General features: G+C 46.9%; 2 protein-coding genes across 7 annotated transcripts in view; one reads left to right on the forward strand and one right to left on the reverse strand.

Annotated features, from left to right (window-relative positions):
• Window positions 1-9,901, forward strand: part of LOC138758576 (very-long-chain enoyl-CoA reductase) — a 115,645-nt gene extending 105,744 nt beyond the window's left edge. For all 6 annotated transcript variants that reach the window (XM_069927720.1, XM_069927721.1, XM_069927719.1 and 3 more), the window contains 3 exons: window positions 1,737-1,825; window positions 2,911-2,956; window positions 7,822-9,901. In XM_069927720.1, the coding sequence (XP_069783821.1) occupies window positions 1,737-1,825; window positions 2,911-2,956; window positions 7,822-7,949 (263 nt within the window). In that variant the 3' untranslated portion in view covers window positions 7,950-9,901. The remainder of the gene's footprint in view (window positions 1-1,736; window positions 1,826-2,910; window positions 2,957-7,821) is intronic.
• A 155-nt stretch (window positions 9,902-10,056) lies between these two features.
• Window positions 10,057-12,860, reverse strand: ndufb7 (NADH:ubiquinone oxidoreductase subunit B7). The gene is made up of 3 exons (XM_069927729.1): window positions 12,689-12,860; window positions 11,249-11,417; window positions 10,057-10,264 (listed from the first exon to the last, which is right to left on the reverse strand). The coding sequence occupies exons 1-3, from the start codon at window positions 12,798-12,800 to the stop codon at window positions 10,180-10,182; spliced, it is 366 nt and encodes a 121-aa protein (XP_069783830.1). The 5' UTR covers window positions 12,801-12,860; the 3' UTR covers window positions 10,057-10,179.
• Between the last annotated feature and the right edge of the window lie 10,488 nt (window positions 12,861-23,348).

The raw sequence follows: 23,348 nt of genomic DNA on the forward strand, positions 1-23,348 counted from the left end.
TGGGCTATTTGGGTGGGGTGGGGTCCTGGGCCAGAAGAGCCTGTTATCTTTCTGTATGTTTAATTAAAATGAGAATTAATGACATGAAACTATTGAGTTTTGTTGCGGGGTGTGATTGAGCCTCTACCCTCTCCTATTCCTGCGAAATCACTAGTCCTCCTCCTCCCACCCTCCTTCAATTAATGCAGATTCCCTTGAAATGCATCTCTTTCCTCTATCTCAACTAATTCCTGAGGTTCTACAATTCCCTGTCGGATTTGGTACTGGTAGGTAGAGCATCCCTTGGAGTTCTCCCACAGGTGGGAGTGGTTCCACGAGATCATTCAGGGGGCAGCATGGTTAGAGTAGTGATTAGCGCAATGCAGTTACAGTGCCAGTGATCAGGACCAGGGTTCACATCCCGCACTGTCAGTAAAGAGTTCTCCCCATGTCTGCGTGGGTTTCCCTGAGGACTCCTGTTTCCTCCACCCTTCAAAACATATGGGGGTTAGGGTTAGGTTAATTGGGCAAAACGGGCTTGTGGGCCAAAATGGCCTTTTAAATTGCTGTCTGTCTGAATATTAAATTTTTTTAATTCCTGACCTTCCTTCCATAGAGAAGAGAAGCAGGCTGTTCAGATGGCCTGGGCCTCAATAAAATTTCCGGTGTCTTTTCCAGTCCTCTTCTACAAGATCAGGCTCGGTGCTGCCTTAAATGAGGTGGCGTAGCTTGTAATTCAAAAGAGTGCGGAGGCTGGAAATCGGAAATAAAACCAATAAGCACTCAGTAGGTCAGGCTGCATCTGTGGAGGCTGAGATTTCAGGTCAAAAACCCTTCATCATATCCCTTCAACCCACTTCCTACAGCTTCCATTCCAGCATCTTGTGCTTTTATTTTCGTGGTTTCACTGGTGACAGTGAGAGATAGAGCCAGCAGGCTTTTTCCACCGAAGCTAGCAGAGATGTAAACTAGAGGGAAAAGTCTAAAGCCTTCCTCTTTCTCTCCCGCCCTCCATCCATCCCCCCTCTGCCTCACCCTCCAAATTGTGCCCCTGCCCTCCAGTGACCTCCATCTGGTCAGTGAACCTGTTCCTGCCCAACGTGTGACAATATCTCTGCCTCACCAGACACCCACTGGCACGTTGATGAATGATCACTCCTCACCCCTATTGTTTAGCCCCTCCCTGTTGTTTAGCCTCTCCCAGTTGTTTAGCCCCTTCCTGTTATTTAGTCCCTTCCCTGTTGTTTAGCCCCCTCCCTGTTGTTTAGCCCCTTCCCTGTTGTTTTGCCCCATTATGTTTAGTCCCTTCCCGTTGTTTAGCTCCTTCCCTGTTGTTTAGCCCCTTCCCTATTATGTAGCCCCTCCCTGTTATTTAGTCCGTTCCCTGTCATTTAGCCCCTCTGCCATTATTTAGCCCCTCCCCACTCAACCCATAGGACCCACTGCCTGCTGTCTGTACTACATGTTACTCGGGCAGTTCATGCTGCGAAACATCCCCTCACCCCACTCCTGTCTGAGTCACATTACCTGCAGTGCCTGAGGGTGTGAGGTGAGTAAATAAGGAACAAAGCATGATTCCTGTGGCCAATGGTTCTGCTCGGGGCAGTGACTGAAACTGAGCTACCCCGGGCCCTTCTGTCCAGGGGCTCCTAGTGGGACTGTCTTCGGTGGGTCAGCAGAATGGAGGTGGTGAGGTCCATGCCAGGGCAAACGTGATGGGAATTGTCACATCTCCCTCTTCTCTCTCTTCCCCACAGGCTCCAAGACTCGTAGGATTCCCTTCCCCACAAAGAACCCTTTCACCTGGCTTTTCCTCCTGGTGTCATGCCCCAACTACACGTACGAGGTGAGTCAGCGCAGTGAATTCATCGTGTCTTATGGACTGGCATGGGAAGGCAATGAGTCAGAGAGACAGATGGGTGCGCTTTCAGCCAGGCCAGGCCAGGTTGCATATGCTATCCCACCTCCCAGTCCAAGGGAACTGCTGCTATACGTCAAATCCGATGCCAAACCAAGAAGCTTTCTGGGTTGGCATCTTTTCACTGACACTTTGCCCTAGATTTCACATGGGCGAGAGAGAGTCCAGAAGGTAGAGCTGGTGGGCGATAGGACAGGTTAAGGATTGATGCATTGCTCCATGAAGAGGCATCAAATCTACCCAAGTGGCCTACCCTGCCAATAATGTAATTCTGTGCAACCACCAAGGGCCATACTATCCATATCCCATCAATCCCAAATCCTGTTGGGCTTTCTCCTTCCTTTGGTCCATGCTAATGGACAAGAACGTTCCCCCCCCCCACCCCCCACCATGGTCACAGGGAAATAGTTGGGAGCAGGCAAGGCCCCTCAAAGGTTCAATATGATGGGAGATCCACTCCGCAGGGGTGGGGAATTCCAGAGATTCACTCTCCAGGGGTGGGGGGAATTCACTCCTCTGGGTGGGGGAATTCCAGAGATTCACTCCCTGGGAGGTGGGGAATTCCAGAGATTCACTCCCTGGGAGGTGGGGAATTCCAGGAATTCACTCCCTGGAAGGTGGGGAATTCCAAGGATTCACTCTCTGGGGGTGAGGAATTGCAGGGATTCACTCTCAGGGAGGTGGGGAATTCCAGAGATTCACTGCCGGGGGTGGGGGGAGAGGTGGTTGTGTAATACCAGAGAATCACTACCTAGGGGTGAGGAATTTCAGGGATTCACTCCCTGGGGGGGGGGGGGGGTGGGTGGTATTTCAGAGAAGAAATTTCTCTGCACCTTTTTTTATACTCTGTAACTGTATCCCCCTCATTGGAAACTACCAAACTACCACTGGGGAAGTCACCTATGTACCTGTGAGGTGTGTGGCTGCTCTGTGCTGCAGGGGTTTTAGGGAGCTCCCCCCCCCCCCCCCCCCCATTTGTTGTAACTGCTGTGTTTCTTTCCCTTTGACTGCAGGTTGGCTCCTGGATCGGTTTCACAATAATGACTCAGTGTCTTCCAGGTGAGGCCTCACTGCTCAAACTAACCGCTTTAGTAACTTTAGTTCAGAGGACGGTCGTCAGCAGGAAATTCACAATTTCTTCTGTGGGGTTCATGCACAGGACTGAGAGCCATTTCTAAAGGAATCAAAAAGACCCTAGAAATAGGATCAGGAGTTGGCCATCTGATCCATTGGACCTGCTCCATCGTTCAACAAGATCGGGTCTGATCTGGCTTTTCCCAATGATCCTTAATTCCCTCATTATTCAAAAGTCTATTTCTTTGATTCTTAAATTGAATGAGACTGTTTCTACAACTTCCTTGGGAGAGAGTTCAAGAGGTTCTGTTGTGTTTCTGCGTCATTACCGCAGTGTGCCTGCCAGCATAGGGTGTCAGACTTACTGAAGTTCTTTGAAACTATAATGAGCATGGTAGATCGAGGGGAGCAGATGGACATTGTTTGCCTGGATTTACAGAAGGCGTTTGATAAGGTCGTGCATAAAAAACTGCTACACAAAATTAGGATGCATAAAATTGGGGGTGATATATTAGCATGGATAGAGGATTGGTTAACCAATAGAAAGCAGAGGGTTGGGTACAAGGGATGTTGTTCTGGTTGGAAATTGGTGGTGAGCGGAGTGCTGCTACCAGGCTGGTACTGGGCCCACAACTGTTTACAATATGGATGAATGAGGGGGCAGAGAGTAGTGTATCTAAGTTACCTGATGACATTTAATGAAGTGGAAAAACAAATTTTGCAATGGAAACAGAGAGTCTGTAGAGAGATACAATTAAGTTAAGTGAAGTAGGCAAAGATGGCAGATAGAGTACAATGTTGGTAAATGTGAGGTTATCCAAAGAAAACTACAACACAAAAAACAGGCCATTCGGCCCTTCTAATCTGTGCCGAAACATCATTCCTCTAATCCCACTGCCCTGCATCCATTCCATAACTCTCCACACCTCTCCCATCCATGTATCTATCCAATTTAGTCTTAAAACTTAAGAGTGAGTCAGCATTTACCACATCAGATGGCAGCTCATTCCACACAAACACCAGAGTGAGAGCTGTTCCTCCTAAACCTTTCCTTAAAGCCATTTCCTCTCATATTGATCTTGCCTAATCTAAGTGGATAGAGTCTACTCGCATTTACTCTGTCTCTACCCCTCATAATTTTGTAAACCTCTATCAAATCTCTCCTCATTCTTCTATCTACGCTCTAAGGAATAAATCTTTCCCTATAACTCAACTCCTGGTAAATCGCTTCACTCTTTCAATCTTACTGATATCCTTCCTGTAGTTTGGCCTTCAGAACTGCACACAATTTTCCAAATTTGGCCTCACCAATGTCTTAATAAGCCTCATCATAACATCCCAACTCCTGGGATGTTAATACTTTGATTTTATGAAGGCCAAGATGCCAAAAGCTTTCTTTACAACCCTGTGATGCCACTTTTAGGGAATTATGTATCTGTATTCCCAGATCCCATTATTCCTCCACACTCCTCAGTACCCGACCATTTACTGTGTATGTCCTTTCTTGGTTTGTCCTTCCAAAATGCAACCCCCCACACGTGTCTGCATTAAATTCCATCTGCCACCTTCTGGCCAATTTTTCCATCTGGTCCAGATCCCTCTGCAAGCTCTAAAAGCCTTTCTCGCTCTCCACAACGCCTCCAATCTTAGCGTCATCAGCCAGCTTACTGATCCAATTTTCCACATTATATAGACAACAAGCAACAATAATCCCAGCACCCATGAATCACAGGCTTCCAGTCTGAGAAGCAATCATCTACTACCATTCTCCGTCTTCGTCCATTCAGCAATTACAAATCCAGTTTACAATCTCTCCATGGATATCTAGTGTCTGAACCTTCTGAATTAACCTCCCATGTAGGAACTTGTCAAAGGCCTTACTAAAGTCCATGTGGACAACATCCACAGCCTCTCCTTCATCTACCTTCTAGGTAACCTCCTCAAAAACACTACAAGATTTGTTCAACACGACCTGTCACGCATAAAGCCTTGCTGACTATCCTTAATCAGCCCTTGGCTGTCCAAATACTTGTATATCCGATCTCTCAGAACACCCTCCAATAATTTATCCACTACTGACATCAGGCTCACTGGCCTGTAATTTCCTGGTTTATTTTTGGAGACTTTTTTAAACAACGGGACAACATGAGCTACCCTGGCAGAATATTTCTGCCAAGGCCCCTGCAATTTCTAAATTAGTCTCACTCAAGGTCCGAGGGAATATCAGGTAAGGCCCAGGGGATTTGTGTATCTTTATTTGCTTTAGCCACATTAGAAGGAAAAATGGAAGATCAGATTATTATTTAAATGGCAAGTGATTGCAGCACGCTGCTGTGCAGAAAGTCTTGGGAAAGCTTGTGTAAGAATAACAAAAGGTTGGTTTGTAGGTGCAGCAGGTTATCAAGAAGGCGCATTGAATGTTGGTCTTCATTCCCAGAGGGATAGAATTTAAGAGCAGGGAGGTTCTGCTGCACCTATACAAGATCCTGGTGAGGCCGCATCTAGAGAACTGCCTGCTGTTCTGGTCTCCTTATTTGAGGAAGGCTTTGGAGGCGGTGCAGAGGAGGTTCACCAGGTTGATTCCAGAGCTGAGGGGGTTGGCCTGAGGAGAGATTGAGGCACCTGGGATTGTACTCACTGGAATTTTAAACACTGAGAAGTGATCTTATAGAAATGTATAAAATAGAGGTAGATAAGTTGTTCCCATTGGTAGAGAGACTAGAACTAGGGGACATAGCCTCAAGATTCAGGGGAATAGATTTAGGACAGAGATGAGGAACTGCTTTTCCTAGAGGGTGGTGAATCTATGGAATTTTCTTCCCATTGACCTCAGTAAATAGAATTAAGTCAAGGATGGATAGATTCTTGCAGAGTAGGGATAAGGGGAAAGGCAGGTCGGTGGAGATAAGCACATCATCTGATCAGCCATGATCTCATTGAATGGCAGAAGAGACTTGACGGGCCGGACGACTGACTTCTGCTCCTATTTCGTATGCTCTGATGAGATATTCATAACTCATATTGCCTCCAGCAGTCCCTGCTGCTGTAATAATTGGTGTAATCAGGCATTGACGGCCAGTGGTCTGGAGCAATCAGTATCTTTATCTTAAATCTGTGCCGTCTACTGTTCGATTTCCCCTACTTGAGAAAATGACTATATCAGTTTTATCTTGTACATTCTACTCTGGGTTTTATAAAATACCCCTCAGCTTCCCACGCACCTGGGAGAGAAGTCCCAGCCTATCCCATCTCTTCATATGTTTCAACCCCGCACCCCCCCCCCCACCAGTCCCGGTAACATTAATATGGATCTTCTCTGCCCTTTTCCAGCTTAATTGAATCAAATAGCATGGCAAAAGGCCCTTCAGCCCAAGCTAGCCAAAATGTCCCAACCACACCAGTCGCATTGTCCAAATTTTTCTAAAACTTTGCAATCATCCCTGCCTCAACCACCTCCTCTGCCAGCCTGTTCCATGCACCCACCATCCCCTGGTTAAAAAAAAAAATCACTCCTCAATTTCCTGATAATTCTTTCACCACCTACCTTAATCCTGTGTCCTCTGGTTACTGATTCCCCTACTCTCTGCAAAAGACTCTGCTTTCAAATGATCTATTCATCTCACTATTCTGATCTCCTCTGTGAGATCTCTCCTCATCCTCTTGTGCTCCAAGGAATAAAGCGCCAGCCTGCTCAACCTCTTCGGTTAGCTCAGGCCCCCATGTGCAAGCAGCATTCTCCTAAATCTCTGCATCTTCTCCAGCTTGAATTGCTCCTCAGTAACAAAACTGCACACAATACGCTGTGCGATCACGCCACCTCTTGTACAGTTGTATCATGCCATCCCTGCTCTGCACTCCTGACTTACTATCTATGCTGCCTCTCATTGACCTATGCACCAGTACCCCTAGGTCTCTCCATTCTACAACGCTATCCAGGGTCCCGACTGCTCACAAGTTGGTTAGACCAGGGCAGGATGTACACAAGGTGGAACTCCACCTAGGATCTGTAAATGTGGGAATGATGTACACCAAGATTCAAGATTATTTTATTATCATGTAATGAAACAGATGTATTACACAAAATTTCCTTTAGTCTGCCATAAGGCAAACAAAGATTCGCCATCAGCAGAAATTGCCTGCCCCCCTCCCCCCCAAAGTGAGAAAGAAAAGCAAAAGTGTCCTCCCCACCCCCCCCCTTCCCAGAGTCCATGGCTTCGCCTGCAGAGCTCCTGCAGCCTTCTATTCAAATCATTAGGCATCGGGAAGCCTCCAGCGCCCTCTCACATGCCGGTTCCGATTCCTGTCTTGACCCAGTCTCCAGCAGTCCGCAGCCTGGTGTGTGTCCCTTGATGCGTCCTAGGTTGGCTCCTCGCCTCGAGTCACCAACATCCCACAACCTATGTGTTCTTCAGCCTCAGAGCCCCTCACTGGTCTGCTACCGTGGTCTCCCCATTTTCTAGTGCTCTGTACCAGTCCTCTGCTTACCCAGAGTCTGGATCCCTTCGTGGTTGGTCCCATACACAGGCATCACCGTCTCGGGCTCAAATCTTTCACTGTTGAGCATTAGAACCATAGAGTATTACAGCACATGAACAGGGCCTTCAGCCCTTCTAGTCTATGCCCAGTCTAGTCCCACTGACCAGCACTCAGTCCATATCCCTCCCATCTATGAGATTGTGTGATTAGTTCTGGTATTTGATGGAATTAGGGAAGTAGATGTTGAGGATGGAGTCAGGGCCCCTGTTCACTCTGGTGTTCTGGGAGGTTCTGGTTTCAGGCAGACAGGACACCTGGATCGAGCTGGGGACTCTTGATTGAGCTTCTAAAAGGTTTGATTTTCTTTCTCCCAGTTGCCTTGTTCACATTGGTTGGGTTCATCCAGATGGCGATCTGGGCAAACAGCAAGCACCGCAGCTACCTCAAGGACTTCCGAGATTACCCACCTCTGCGCACGCCAATCATCCCGTTCCTTTTGTAGACGCTGGACTCAGAATACAGGTGGGAAGGGGCTTCGTGGACCCCAACCTGCCTCCCATCTCTCTTATCTGCTTGCCCCTTCTGCAATAATTCAATCACAAGCTTCTGCAGAGCGGTCCTGAACTGGGTGAAGGTGAGAACCCTGGGCCACTCCGGTTCTTCAGTGCAAGAGCTGCGGCTGGAATCTCCGTGACCTCCTGCTTTCAGCAGCAGATCTTTGGGGTTCCCGGTTCCTTTACTGGCAGGACAGTCAGAACGTGGTCTCTTATTGTAAATGTCGAAGCTCATTTCTCCCTAATTTGACCCTACCCACCTCATGACCCCCCCCCCCCACACGTCTCCCGAACAACCCTCCTGACCACCTGAACAATCTAGTCCTGCTTGCTTGAACAGGATTGGGGAGAGTTTTAGCCTCCACAGTGCTCGCAGTAGAGGCCTGAGACCCTAATGGAGTTTCTCCCAAGTTTCCAATAACCAACCACAGTCTTAATTTAACCAAGAATAAAATGTAATGTTTGTCCTCGGCATAGTCAGGAAGAGCAGATCTCCCCTCATATGACCTTGTATCTCTTCCCACTCTGTTCTGAGCTGACTTGGCCTGGAGCTGGGCTTTTGGATAAATCCCATATTGGAACTTCCAGGATTTGAGTTAGAATTGGCAGCTTGTTTCAGTAGGTTGGACAGAAGTAACTCCTGCATCAGTCAGAGATTGGGGAGTTTGACAGTTGAGCCTTGTCTGCTGACAGCTGCACAAGAACGAAGACCGCTAATTTCCTTGTGAAGGATCACTCCCCTTTCAGCACCAAGATTTGTGAGGACATGCGTTCAACCACCGCAAACCTGGCAGTTGTGGCTCCCAATGTGAACTGCACAGAGCTGCGTTCACTGGCTCCTGAAGGTGCAGGAGGGGAACAGAACTTTCAGTTTCTATCCTGATTCTGCTGTGGGTTGACTCCTCCCTCTGTGATCCTTCTGATCTGCTCACATCACTAAATATGGTGCAGCAAGCACCTGAGCTGTTGCTGCCTGGGACTGTTGGGATGTGGCACTGTCTCTGGAGCACGTTCAGGTGCTGTGGAAGAGGTGGGTGAGCTGCAAGGGTTTTGTAGCAATCTTAACTACAGAGGTATGAATGGTTCTCTTTATTGGGTGGCACGTTTAGCATAGCAGTTAGTGCCAGCAATAGGGACGGAGGTTCGAATCCCACCACTCTGTAAGGAGTCTGCATATATCTGCATGGGTTTTCCCCATGAGTTCCAGTTTCCTCCCACCCTTTGAAACATACTGTTGGGGGAGTTGTTGGTCAATCAGGTGCAATTGGGGCAGCACAGGGTCATGGGCCAAAAGGGACTGTTACCGTGCTGTATGTCTAAATTTGAATAAAAATTTATTGCCAGTCTCATGCTCCTGGGTTTTGTTAGGCTCCCCCCCCCACCCCCCGGTAAATTAATGAGGAGTAACTTCAGACAAAATGACACAACCAAAGGCGGTCCGAGCACTGAATCTTGTCAGAGACCCCATCCCTGCTAAGAAGCTGCCATTACATTGATTATCAAAGGGAGGGTGGGGAGAAGCAGAGGACAAAAAACTCGGGCAGCATCCTGGGTGAGACTAATGGTGTGGCCACGTGAGAATTTGATTTTGGTTCTTGCACTTTGAATCGCTGCTTCTCATAATTTAAGTCTTACTATGAATGGTGTGACCAGCTGCTGTCTTTGTGTTTTGATGGCATTGCACTGCAAGGTTTCCATTACTACTGATCTCTGCTAAATGTCCTTCAAAGGTGTTCAGTTAATTATTCTATCTGTGGGTTATTGGGGGGAAATTTAATCACTAAATCATTTAGATTTCAGTGACTTATTCTTTGTGATGGAGATTTAAAAATACACTTTCCTTTAAATGCTGCAATAACTTAACCTGTTTCTTTGTAAACAATAAACCAGTTGTCTGTTATTGTTTTCTTGCTGTAATTCTTTATTGAAGTTCATCCAAAATGTCTTTTGTAATGAAACATCACAACCAGCCATTGTGTCTAATGTGTTTTTTGCAAATAAATCTGTTGACTTCAACAATGTAATAATTGTATTGAGTGGGAGCTGAAGGGAGACTCCAGTCAACATTTTTATTTATTTCGGGAGAGAGCATTATGTACAAAAGATTTGCCCTTCTCTCCTGCGGACAGGACGTCCGGCCGGTTGGCAGACGACTCAGACTGGGTCCAGGAGGGCTTGCTATGCGGCCTGCCTCCTTTCCATCATTGCCTTCCTCTTCAGCAGGCGCTTCTCTCTCTCGTACTCTTTCATCCGCATCACGTAACTGGGAGAAAATGTTTACACTTAAATTTAATTCAGAGATACAGCACAGAAACCAAGCCTTCTGCCCCCCCCCCCCCAAGTCACCAACTAGAAAACCCACGAAGGTCATGAGGAGAACGTACAAACTCCTTGCAGACAGCGACGGATTTGAGCCCAGTTTGCTGGCACTGAATTAGCATTGCACTAACCGCTTCACCGCCCAAGTTGAGCTAACCATCAGGCCTGTGGTTCTCAACTTTTATTTCCATTCACTACCACCTGTGCCAGAGGTGCTTTCATGGTAAGGGATTACTTGAGGTGGTATATGAAGGGAAAAACAGTTGAGAACCATTGCGCAAGGCTAAACTGGGTGAGCACCTTTGCTTTGGCCGCATCAGTGACAGACCCATTATTTCAGTTCTGCGCCCCACCCCTGCTCCAAAATTCTATCCATGGCCTCGTGCACAGCCAAACCAGGGCCACCTGTAAACTGGAGGAATAACACCTCAATTTCCATCTAGGTACTCTCCAATGGCATTAACATCGACTTCTCTGGTTTCTGCTCCCCCATCCCTCTGCCTTTGCCCCACCCGCTTCCCACTACATTCACAGAGTCGTTACCCCTCTCCCTATTACCTCCTACCTATGGGACTGTGCTCCTTCCCTATACCCACCCCCCACCACCACCATTTTATTCAGGTGCCTGCCCACATTTTGTTTTCTGCTACATAAAGCGCACTGTTTGACCTGGGTTTCCTCAGTATTGTTTACTGCCTGTTACTTAGTAAGCAAGAGAAGGCTCATGGAATGGGTATGGAGCCAGAATCTTTTTCAGATGCTCAAGGCTGATCATTAACCAAAACAAAATGCTGGAAAATTTAATTAGGCCACGTAAATATCCAAAACGATTCAGGACAGCGACCCAGGTTGAGTGGGGTGAGCGGAGTTGGGGGAATTAAACTCTATTCAGTGAACCAGTCACACAACAACAAAAGTGAAGCCTTACTCTTCGTGTTCGCACTTGTCCCAGTCGTGACGCTCGTGTTGACATGCCAGGAAGTTAGGCCACATGTCCCTCTTGCACTTCAGGAACTTGATGAGGTGGTGGGCACAGTAATCCCGCTGGTCCAGGGGCAGTTGGGCAGCATTCATTTCTTCTTGTGTTGCAATCATTTCTGAGTGAGATGCACAGTCACTGATTAAATTCCATGCAGATGGCACTACTGGCCATTCTTACACTAAATAAAGCAATCCATCATAAACCATTCCAAGGCATCAATCAGAATCGATCGCACATTAAATCACAAATTCGGAGGCCAAATAAAGCAATGTGGTTTAACAAGTGGGAGGAGGCTGGGTGGAAAGCTTTTGACCAGCAAGTTTACAGGGTCTTGTTCTATCTGAGGAGTGGGAAAGGGGGCACTCACAGCACCTTTATCACAAGGGACTTGGCTGATCCTGGCACCATTACTGCTTTGTCAACAAGGAAAACGTTTAGGAGATTTGGTATGTCAGCAAGGACTCATGAAAACTTCCATAGGTGGACTGGGGAGCATTCTGGCTCATTGCATCACTGCCTGGTAAGGCAAGAAAAAACAGGGTTAATTCAGCCTGCAACATCACAGGCACCAGATTTCACTCCATCGAGGGACATCTACAAGAGACGGTGTCTTCAGAAAGCAGCTTCAAGGATCCCCACCACCCAGGCCATGGCCTCTTCACAGTTACCAAGGTACAGGAGCCTGAAGATGAGCACTCAATGGCACAAGGACAGCTTCATCCCCACTGCCATTAGATTCCTGAATGATCAATGAACCAGAGACTCCCTCACTTAGACTTTTCCTTGCACTACTTTTATTTTGTAAGGTGTTTTATATGAATGTTTGTACTGTAATGCTGACACAATATATCAAAAACAATAAATTCTAATTCTAGTGGGTCAACTAACACTGGAAATTGTCCCTAGTGAATGGGAATGTGGAGATTATTGAAGGTTTGGTGTAAATGGCTGGGTGATGGGTCTGTGCTGAAGACCGTTTCTGTGTTTTATCTGCTTTAGCCTGTATTCTCAGTGACAGCCTTGTCCTGTTTATATTGTGCCAGGTAACACTGGGCCCTGCCTGATCTCTTGGGTTAGCAACAACCAGAATTAGCCAGGCTTTTATTTACTATAATCATAGATATGAATACCCTAAAGCAGAAAACCCACTATCCTTCCCCAACACCGCCTCTATCCTCCTCATCCCCCTCACCCTCCACCTGCTTCCCCACCCTCTCTCTATTCCCTCTCCCCACCCCTTACCCCCCCCCATACCCTCCCCCTACCCTCCACCCCCTCTCCCAAACCCCCCACACTCTCTCTCACCCCCTCTCCAACACCCCCCACCCCCCGCTGGTCCTAGCGCTGCCCCGAGCTCGGCTGGGGAAGGAGGGGGCTGCCGCTCACCGCGCTGCCGCCGGTTGGGGAGGCCCATGTCGGCCGGGAAGCTGGGGACGGAGCTGGGCTCCGGCTCCACGTCGGGATCGGTCAGGTAGCGCCGAGCCAGATGCGCCCCCATTGCTGCGGCAGCCTCAGGGTCACCCACCGCTGCCCGGATGCGAACCCCCAACTTCCGGGGCACGGTCGAGTGCGGGGCAGCAACGGAATGACGTCAGCAACTTCGACAGTGTGGGGCGGAAGTCCATCACAGCAGTGCGCATGCGCGCTGGTCATGCTCACCTCCAGGGTTGGTTGATGAGGTCTTGTCATTCACGTAAGTACAGTGACACTGAGACCATTACTTGCTGGTACATTTGGTATAAATTATATTACCGTAATAACTGTGTCCTTCATAGTGCCCAGATCCAGAACCAGCGTTAGTTCTGTATCTTTATTCGTAGACATCATCTGATCTGCTGAGTTTCTCCAGCGTTTGTGTCTGCAGACGTTCATGCTTATTCCAACCTGGTGGTCCTAGGGTAGTTCTAGGGCAGGGTGGAATGGGGCGGTCCTTCAGCCTAGAAGGTCTGGACTCATCGAGGGCTTAGTAGTGGAGAGGACCAAGAGGTGTCAATATCTCCGAGGATCTGTCCTGGAGCCTCCACATCAATGCAGTCACCAAGAAGCCTGTGGCTTTATTTCATGAATTTGGTATGTCACTGAAGACTCTCAAAAAACTTATACCGGGGAGAGCATTCTGGCTCGCTGCATCACTGCCTGATGTAGAGGCACCAACTCTCAGGACAAGAATAAACTCCAGAGGGTTGTTAACTCGGGCTGTGACATCTCAGGCACCAGACTTCACTCCATCGAGGGCATCTACAAGAGACGGTGACTTAAAAAAGCAGCCTCTATCTGCAGAAAGCAGCTCTAGGATGGCAAGGTTAACACTACAGCTAATACAGAACCAGCAATTGGAACCAGGTTTGATTCCCTCACTGCCTGAGTGGTCGGACATGTTTAGTTTTTTTGAAGAGATTATCAAGAAAGGCTGTGGATGTTGTCTACATGACCTTTAGTAAGGCCTTTGACAAGGTCCCACATGGGAGGTTAGTCAGGAAGGTGCTGACGCTCAGTATTCATGGTAAAGTAAGGAACTGGGTTCAACAATGGCTGAATGGGAGAAGCCAGAGAGTGGTAGTAATGATTTCTTCTCAGACTGCAACTAGTGGTGGGCCTCAGGGATCGGTGCTGGGACCATTGTTGTCTGACGTCCGTATCAATGATTTGGATGACAATGTGGGAAATTGGATCAGCAAGTTTGCAGACGACACTAAGATTGGAGGCATTGTGGACAGTGAAGAAGGGTTTCAATGTTTGCAGAGGGATCTAGACCAGCTGTAAAAATGGGCTGAAAAATGGTAGATGGAATTTAATGCAGACAAGTGTGAGGTGTTGAATTTTGGAAGGACAAACCAGGGAAGGTCATACATGGTAAGTGGTCGGGCACTGAGGGATTCCCAGATACATAATTCCCTGAAAGTGATGTCCAGATAGATAGGGTTGTAAAGAGACCTTTTGGCATATTGGCCTTCATAAATCAAAGTATCGAGTATAAGAGTTGGGATGTTGTGATAAAGTTGTATAAGATATTGGTGAGGCCAAATTTGGAATACTGTGTGCAGTTTTAGTCACCGAACTACAGGTAAGATGTCAATAAGATAGAAAGAGTGGAGAGAAGATTTACTAGGATGTTGCCTGGACTTCAGATAGTGAGTTACAGGGAAAGGTTAAACAAGTTACGACTTTATTCCCTGAAGCATAAGAGAATGAGTGAAGATTTGATAGAGGTATTTAAAATGATGAGGGGTACCAACAGAGTAAATTTAGGTAAGCTTTCTTCCAGTGAGGGTTAGTGAGATACAAACCAGAGGACATGGGCAAAGAGTGAAAGGGGAAAAGTTTAGGGGGAACATGAGGAGGAACTTCACATAGAGAGTGGTGGGAGTGTGGAGCGAGCTTCCAGCTGAAGTGCTGAATGTGGACTCAAATTTAACATTTAAGAAGAATTTGGACAGATACACAGATATTGTCACAATCACTCCACGGCAGATGCAATATCCTTGGCTCTCCACTCAGCTCTGGAACAGCTCGAAAACTGCAACTCATACATCCGGCTGCTCTTCATAGACGACAGCTTGGTCTTCAATATCATTATTCCCTCAGGGCTGGTCAAGAAGGTACAAACTCTAACCCTCTGTACCACCCCTCAGCAACTGGATTCTTGACATTCTCATTGGAAGCCCACAGTCAGTATGAATTGGAAACAACATCTCTTCACTGATCATCAACACAGGTGCACCTTAAGGATGTGTGCTTAGCCCACTGCTCTACTCGTCTCTGTGGCCAGGCACAATTCCAATGCCACCTACAAGTCTGCCGATGACACGACAGTTGTCGGCAGAATCACAAATGGCAATGAGGAAGCGTACAGGAGGGAGATGGATCAACTCGTTGAATGGTGTAATGACAACAACCTTGTGTTCAACATTAGTGTAGACATCAGTCTCTGTACTCTTAACAACGCTCCACGCATGCGTGAGCTCCGAGAAGGGGCAGCAGTGAAAAGACAGGTTTTATCATGGAGTGTATGCCACGTAAGAAGCTCCCTTTCCTGTGTGTACTAATTAAACAGTTTGCTTAATGTTATTCTCAGTAATCATCTTGTCATTCAGCACACAATAACAAACATGGTGTCAGAAGCGGGATCACGAGCATTCCAAGCCTGAGGCCTTCCAACCGATCAAAAGTGAATAATTGACACCACGTTGCAGAGTTGCAGCAGTCGCCATAATGGTGAATCGATTTAGAAGGCCCAACCCACTTGTGTTCGCGGGTAATGTAGCTGAGAGCTGGCGTATTTTTGAGCAAGGTTACAACATATTTATTGTGGCAGCACACAGCGACAAGCCTGCCTGCATAGAGCATATATTTTATTGAATTTTACGGGCCTGGAAGCCCTTGAAAGGGAGAGGTCATTCATGTACGCAGATGAAGTGCATGAAGGGGAACTTGTTACCAGCCCAGTTGAGTCAAGAGAGGAACCCAAGTGTCTAAAACGAAAATTCAGTGAAATGTGCAACCCACAGAGAAATGTAACGATGGAGAGATGCAAGTTTAACAATAGAGACCAAAAGCCTAGCAAGTCAATTAACTCCTACGTCAACAATTTGAAAATCAGGGCAAAGACCTGTAACTTTGAAATGCTCTTTGAAGAATTAATTAAAGGCAGGACAGTTTGTGGCATTTGTGACAACAGTATGAGGAAAGCACTTATGCATGACAAGGACTTAACACTGGCAAAGGCCACCTCGACTTGTTTGCCTTACGAAACCATGGAGGAGAATAGCAGGGAGCTAGCCCCTCCACAGCAACATGCCATTAGTGTGGACATAGGCCAGGCGGGATCTGCGAATGGACAATGGCTGAAGGTCAGGGGGAAAAGCCAGCCAGGCCATGCCACACTCTTGTCTAGGGCACGGTTGTGGCAACTGCGGAGGCGAACAGTGTAGAACCTGTAGAAAATGGAACCATTTCAACAGATGCTGCAGAGCCAGGCGGCAAATCAATGCTAGGCCCAAATCTAGGAGGACGATCGACCAGCTGGATCCGGAGCAAGGGGAAGCAACCCAGATCCATGGACTGACTCTGCAGACGGCAAGGAACTCAGTGGAAATGCAAATCAGAGGAACCAATGGAGTCTCCCTGGCTATGAAAGTCCATGGCAAGATGGCAGAAATGAGGGTCGACACAGGAGCAAAGTGCAACATCATGTCACAGAAAACATTAAATCAGCTGAGGAAAATGGAACAGATTAAGCCATGCGTCAGGTCAATGAGTCTAGTGGTGTATGGAGGCAGCAGGATCAAAACTAACAGCACGGTGCGGCTGTGGTGCTTCGAACAGGGACAGATACATGTACTAATGTTCTCCATGTCCACGAAGATGTCACGCCTCTGTTGGGTCTGAGTGCATGCATGAACATGGGATGTTTCATTTAACAGAGGAGTGCACCAAATAAGCCTCTCCGAAGATGATTTGCCCTGGAGAATTTTTTTCAGAATACGGCGACCTTTTTGCAGACGAGCTGGGGAAGTTGCCAGTAACGTTTTCCTTGCGGCTTGACCCAGAACTGAGACCTGTGGTTTGTCCAGCGCACCATATCAAAGACAAGGTCAAGGCCAAGCTGGACAGAATGCAAGACCTGGGTGTGATCGCCCCAATCTCTGAGTCAGCTGAATGGGTGTCCTGCATCGTGGCTTACTGTAATGGAGAGGCTAGAGCCACCTGGTGGCGCTGCTGCATTCCTATTCGGAGAACACATTGCATGTCAATCAAGGTCAAAGACTCACCCTAAGCCATCAAGGTGACCCTTGTGATTGGCCCACCTAAATCACCAGGTGCTGCAGTCCGGGCAGTCCACCCAAACTCAGCCTGACCTTCACCCAATTGGCCCAGGTGAATCCTCTTGGTGGACCCCTGCTGAGCCCCTGCACTTAGCTTCGAGCCATTGACCAGAGCAGCCAATGGGGCCCAGCCTGCCCCGAGTGATTGTCCCCCCCCCCCCCAAATACTGCCTGCAGAACTAAAAAGGACCATGTGCCCCTTTGTTCTGCCTCTTTGGACTCCTCATGGCTCGTAAGTAGCACCTTTCATACTGGGCTGGGGTGAGTCCCGAGGTCAGGTAGCAAGAACCGTGTCTGTATCGGTCAAGGGGTGGGAACACGTAACTGATGATTGTATTTTCCTAAGTTTCTGTTTGTTTCTCCCTCGTTATCCCAGGGGTACATTTACCCCTTCCATGTTGTGTGTGTGTAGGTTTATTTAGTATTTCGACCCTGTTGCCCCATTTGCATCCCCAAAATAAATGTGTGCTTTTTACCTCAACTTTGGTCCGGTTCATAACCTGTGGGACCCACACGAACCCGAAAAACAGCTGCCAAGAAGAAAGATGGACAAGAGATCCGGATATGTACAAACCCACCTGAATAAAGCCCTGAAGAGATCGCTCCATCCGACGCGCATCGTGGAGAAAATTGCCACACAAATCACAGGTGGAGAGAGCAGTGAACACGGCCTTTGGATCACTGGCCTTTATCAATCAGAGCAGAGAGTAGAAGAGTTGGGAGGTCCTTTTAAAATTGTGCAAGGCATTGGTGAGGCCAAATTTGGAATATTGTGGTCACCAAATTATAGGAAGGATGTGAATAGAAAAGAGAGTGTTCAGAGGAGATTCTTCAGAAAGACACCTGGGTCTCAGCACCTAAGTTCATAAGACCACAAGTCAAAGGAACAGAACCAGGCCACTAGGCCCATCGAGTCTGTTCCGTAAACCTACACTAAGCTACTCTACACTAGTACCAATTTCCGGCCCTTGATGCCCTCATGAAAGAGATACTTGTCTATTTCTTGTTTAAATACTCCCTGTGATCTGGCTTCCACTGCTGTATAACATAACATAACAATTACAGCACGGAAACAGGCCATTAGGCCCTTCTAGTCCGCACCGAACCAAACACCCCTTTCTAATCCCACCTCCCTGCACAATGCCCATAACCCTCCATCTTCCTCTCATCCATATACCTGTCCAACCTTTTCTTAAATAATACAATTGACTCCGCCGCCACTATTTCTCCCGGAAGATCATTCCACACAGCTACCACTCTCTGAGTAAAGAAGTTCCCCCTCATGTTACCTCTAAACCTCTGCCCCTTAATTCTTAACTCATGTCCTCTTGTTTTAATCTTTCCTCCTCTTAACGGAAATAGCCTATCCACATCCACTCTGTCTATCCCTTTCATAATCTTAAATACTTCTATCAAATCCCCTCTCAACCTTCTACGCTCCAAAGAATAAAGACCCAATCTGTCCAATCTCTCCCCATACTCCAGATGCTTAAACCCAGGCAACATTCTGGTAATGCGGAAGTGAGTTCCACAGATCCACGACCCTCTGGCTAAAGAAGTTCTTCCTAATCTCCATTTTATATGGATAACCTCTCATTTTCTTGTCCTCAATTCACCCACCAAGGGAAACATCTTACCCGCATCCACCCTATCTAAACCTTTCAAAATACCAAATGCCTCTATGAGATCCCCTCTCATTCTCCTAGACTCAAATGAATACAGCCCAAGAGCTGTCAAACACTCCTCGTACATCAGCCTTTGCATTCCAGGAATCCTCCTAGTAAGTCTCTTCTGCACCCTCTCCAAAAACATCACAATCTTTCTAAGATATGGGGCCCAAAACTGCCACAGTACTCTAAATGAGGACTCACCAGTGCCCCATAGAGTCTCATCAACACCTCTTTACTCTTGAAGTGAAGGCCAACATAGCATTTGCTTTCTTCATTACCAATTTCACCTGGTCATTAACTTTTAGGTTTCCCTGCACGAGGACGCCCAGGTGCCTTTGCACATCCGAGGTCTGAAATTTCACCCCATCCAAATAGTATATAACAAGTCAAGTTTCCATTCTGTGGAGCGTAGAAGGTTGAGGGTGGATTTGCTAGAGGGCTTTAATATGTTGAGGGGGAGAGATAGAGTAGATGTGAGTGGCCTTTTTCCAATGAGGAGAGGGGAGATTTAAACAAGAGGACAAAAGCTGAGAGTTGGGGGTAAATGTTTAGGTGCAGCACAAGGGGAAGCTTCTTTACTCAGAGAGCGGGGACTGTGTGGAACAAGCTTCCGGTGGAGGCAGGGACAATATTATCTTATAAGAAAAATTTGGATAGGTATGTGGATGTAAAAGGGAAGGAGGGTTCTGGGCAGAATGCAGGTCAGTGGGACTAGGAGAGTTTCGGCATGGACAAGAAAGGCCATGATGGCCTTTTCTGTGCTTTAATGTTATATGGTTATATATGGTTTGGCCACCCTCTGAGTCCCTCCACAACCCCCCCCCCCACACGTTTTAGAACTTCACCCCAGACTGCAAATCAATCACCACTAAGAGCAGGGGGAGGGCATCAAAGAGCCCAGTTGCAGCACCTGGGGGGAAGGTGGGGAGAAGCACCAGATGATCATTGATTTTAGATAGACGACCAACGGGTTCATCGTATTAGTCGCCTACCCTCTTCCCTGCATAGATCGGCCAGTTCAGGTTTTTCTTCACCATAAACCTCAAATCGGTGTTCCGCCAAATTCCGACATGGAGCGGGAGACACTCAGTGAGGATAGAGTGAAACAGCTTGAAGGCAGAAAAATTGTGGTGCCACGATCGAAGGGAACTCCACTAGGATCCGCGTGAACGCGCTGTCGCATAGCGTACTGGAGTCAAGGTGGGGAGGAGGTAACAACTTCCCCCAGGGACATGGTTTGAAAAGTCCGGGCATGCACAATTACCTCCCTTTAAGGTCCATCAGCAGGAAGTCTACTCCCAGGAGTGGTTGTACCACCACTGCAATCGTGAATGTCCTCATGAACTGGTTGCTGCCAAAGCAGAGGGGGACAGTGCGACTGCCGAAAATTTGTATGGTGATGCTGTTTGTTGCCCTGAGTGCTGGGCCTGCTTTGGTGTTCTGGGAGTCATAGTCCGAGGAGGGAAGGACACTTATTTCAGTATTTTTGCAGAGTGCTATTTTGCAAAAGGCAACAAAGTAGCAACATACGGCAGCAGCTTGTCTGGAAGAGCATGTGATCTTTGCAGGCAGAGGCTTTACTCTCAGAGAGGGAGGGAGAGAGAGGAGAGACAGAGACTTTAGTTCAGAGGGACAAGCTGGCAAACTTAGGAAGACTGCCTGATCAAAGGAGAAGTCTGGCTAAAGGAACTCTGTGAGGATCTGAAAGAGAGAGGTTATCATCTGGAGAACCCTGAAGGGGGCATGTTTCATCAGCATGACTGATTAAAAAGGAATCAGTTGCAGGAACCAAGGAATCTCTCTCTGAAAACCAGCAAGAACCCACCTGAGTGGTAACCATTTGCCTGTTAAACACCAAAGACTGGTGAACTTTGTTAATGCTAACTTCTGTGCACAGTACAAGAATTGCCTACAACCAGTGTCATTGGACTGTGAACCAAAGAACTTTTCTACACATAATTATACACATGTGTGCTTAGAATTAGAGGGGGGTTAAGTAGGTTAAATAAGTTGATGGAAATAAGTTAAAGTTTGATTCTGTTTTCATCTTCAAAGATAATTAAAAGCAACTTTTGTTTAAGTAACCATTTGTCATGGTGCATATCTATTGCTGCTGGGGTTTAGAGTCCTCTGGACTCCATAACAGAGTGATGTAATGGCAGCGCCGGCCTTGGATTGGTCAGGATTCCCACTGTTGCTCAGTTTTCCACCATGTAGGTGGTCACCTGGGTCGAAGCTCGTTGGCCACTGCAAGGTCTGTGCAGTTGCCACGTTTGTTTGCCAATTTGTGTACCAGGTCGCAAGGTTAGTGGGCCGCTACAGTGGTATGTGATTTGTTATAATAGTATTTAACTGACTAATATGTATAATCATTTTAATAGATAATCACATTTAATAATAAGGGATCGAATTTAAATTTTGTCATATTGTGCATTTACTTTAATTTCATGTAAGGTATATGTTATTTTGCTTTGCTTTATTATTTGGATTATTACATTAAACTCAATAAAGATATTTTTAAAAGAAAAGAACAGACTCAAGGCAAGAAACCCACACTGGCTGAGGGCTGCTGGAGAGTACGGTCAAAGGATTCACCGAGGCTTCAGGCTGCTGGAGACTGGCTGAAGGGGCACAGGTATTGGAACCAGGATGCGAGGGAATGGTGAGGGTGCTTAAGGCTTCCTGACTGTGTTGGAGGTTCTGATCTGGAGTTCAGGTGGCTGATGGTTTGGACTGGAGTCTGTGCAGCTGTGGTTGGTTTGCCTGAAGAGATCTAATCAGATCAGGGGAGTAATTTCACGTCAGGACTGTTTCAGCAAATATTTTTAGAATTGGGAGCTAAACAAATCACATCTTCTGCATATCACCCAGAATCTTAAGAGGCATTGGAGAAGTTCCATTTGACCCTCAAAACCATGATGAGGACCTATTGTGAAAATGAGAAGGACTGGGATGAGGGGTCCATTTACTTTTGTTTGTAGTAAGGGAGTCTGTACAAGAATTATTCATCCTTTAAAGTGAACATTATAGGACCTCCTACGGCTACGGCTACCACCTACGGCTCCTAGAACGCTTCCACCAGCGTTGTCTCCGCTCCATCCTCAACATCCATTGGAGCGCACACACCCCTAACGTCGAGGTACTCGAGATGGCAGAGGTCGACAGCATCGAGTCCACGCTGCTGAAGATCCAGCTGCGCTGGATGGGTCACGTCTCCAGAATGGAGGACCATCGCCTTCCCAAGATCGTATTATATGGCGAGCTCTCCACTGGCCACCGTGACAGAGGTGCACCAAAGAAAAGGTACAAGGACTGCCTAAAGAAATCTCTTGGTGCCTGCCACATTGACCACCGCCAGTGGGCTGATAACGCCTCAAACCGTGCATCTTGGCGCCTCACAGTTTGGCGGGCAGCAGCCTCCTTTGAAGAAGACCGCAGAGCCCACCTCACTGACAAAAGGCAAAGGAGGAAAAACCCAACACCCAACCAACCAATTTTCCCTTGCAACCGCTGCAATCGTGTCTGCCTGTCCCGCATCGGACTGGTCAGCCACAAACGAGCCTGCAGCTGACGTGGACTTTTTACCCCCTCCATAAATCTTCGTCCGCGAAGCCAAGCCAAAGAAAGATAGGACCTCTAATGTTGTTGAAGGAACAATGGGTTAATAAGGGTGTGCAGTTGAATATTTTAGATTATGTTTCAAAGTTTAATCATTGCAGAGAATTTGTAAAATAGCTGAAGAGAATTTGAAAATGGCTCAAGGTAAAATGAAAGTCTGGTATGATTTTTTTAAAAAGCTAGGGTGAGAACTTTTAAACCAGGAGATAAAATGTTAATTCTTTTCCCAACAAATTCTTAGGGAAAATTTTCAGGCCCTCATGAGATAGAGTCAAGGGTGAATGAAGTCAATTATATAGTTAAAACACCTGATCAGAGATGTAAAATGCAGAGTTGCCATGTCAACAAGTTAAAACCTTATTTTGAGAATTTGGATTTTAGTGAGAAGCGGGCTTGGTTGTGGATAAAACTGAGGAGTTTAGGGACCAGGATACAATACAATCTAGCTCTTATAAGGGCCACTTCAAACAAAACATTGTCCCAGTTCAATTTGAATATTTTGCAGAATTTGGATGAGAGATGTTGGCTCATCTTCAGCCCCAGGAAAAGGAACAAGTGAAACAGCTACTTTAAAATTTAGGAAACTGTTTCCTGATGTTGATGTTGGAGATGCAAAAGCTATCAACATCCATATCGAATGAATGTTGAAAAGTGCAAGCTGGTCGATCAAGAGATTGAATATATGTTAAAGAATGATTACCTCAGATTAGAGCTCCCCTGGAGACCTGGTGCCTAAATCAGATGGGCCAGTTAGATTTTGCAATGATTAGAGGAAAGTTAATGTGATAACAAAGACAGATTCTTATCCTAGGGTGGATGATCATGTGGAGAGGGTTGGAAAAGCTAAACTTCTTACGAAAATGGACATTAAAATGTTACTGGTGTGCTCCCTTAACAGACAGAGGAAGGGTTTATATGAATACAATGTTTTAC

The sequence above is a fragment of the Narcine bancroftii genome, chromosome 3 (assembly GCF_036971445.1).
Source record: "Narcine bancroftii isolate sNarBan1 chromosome 3, sNarBan1.hap1, whole genome shotgun sequence".
Classification (NCBI taxonomy): domain Eukaryota; kingdom Metazoa; phylum Chordata; class Chondrichthyes; order Torpediniformes; family Narcinidae; genus Narcine; species Narcine bancroftii.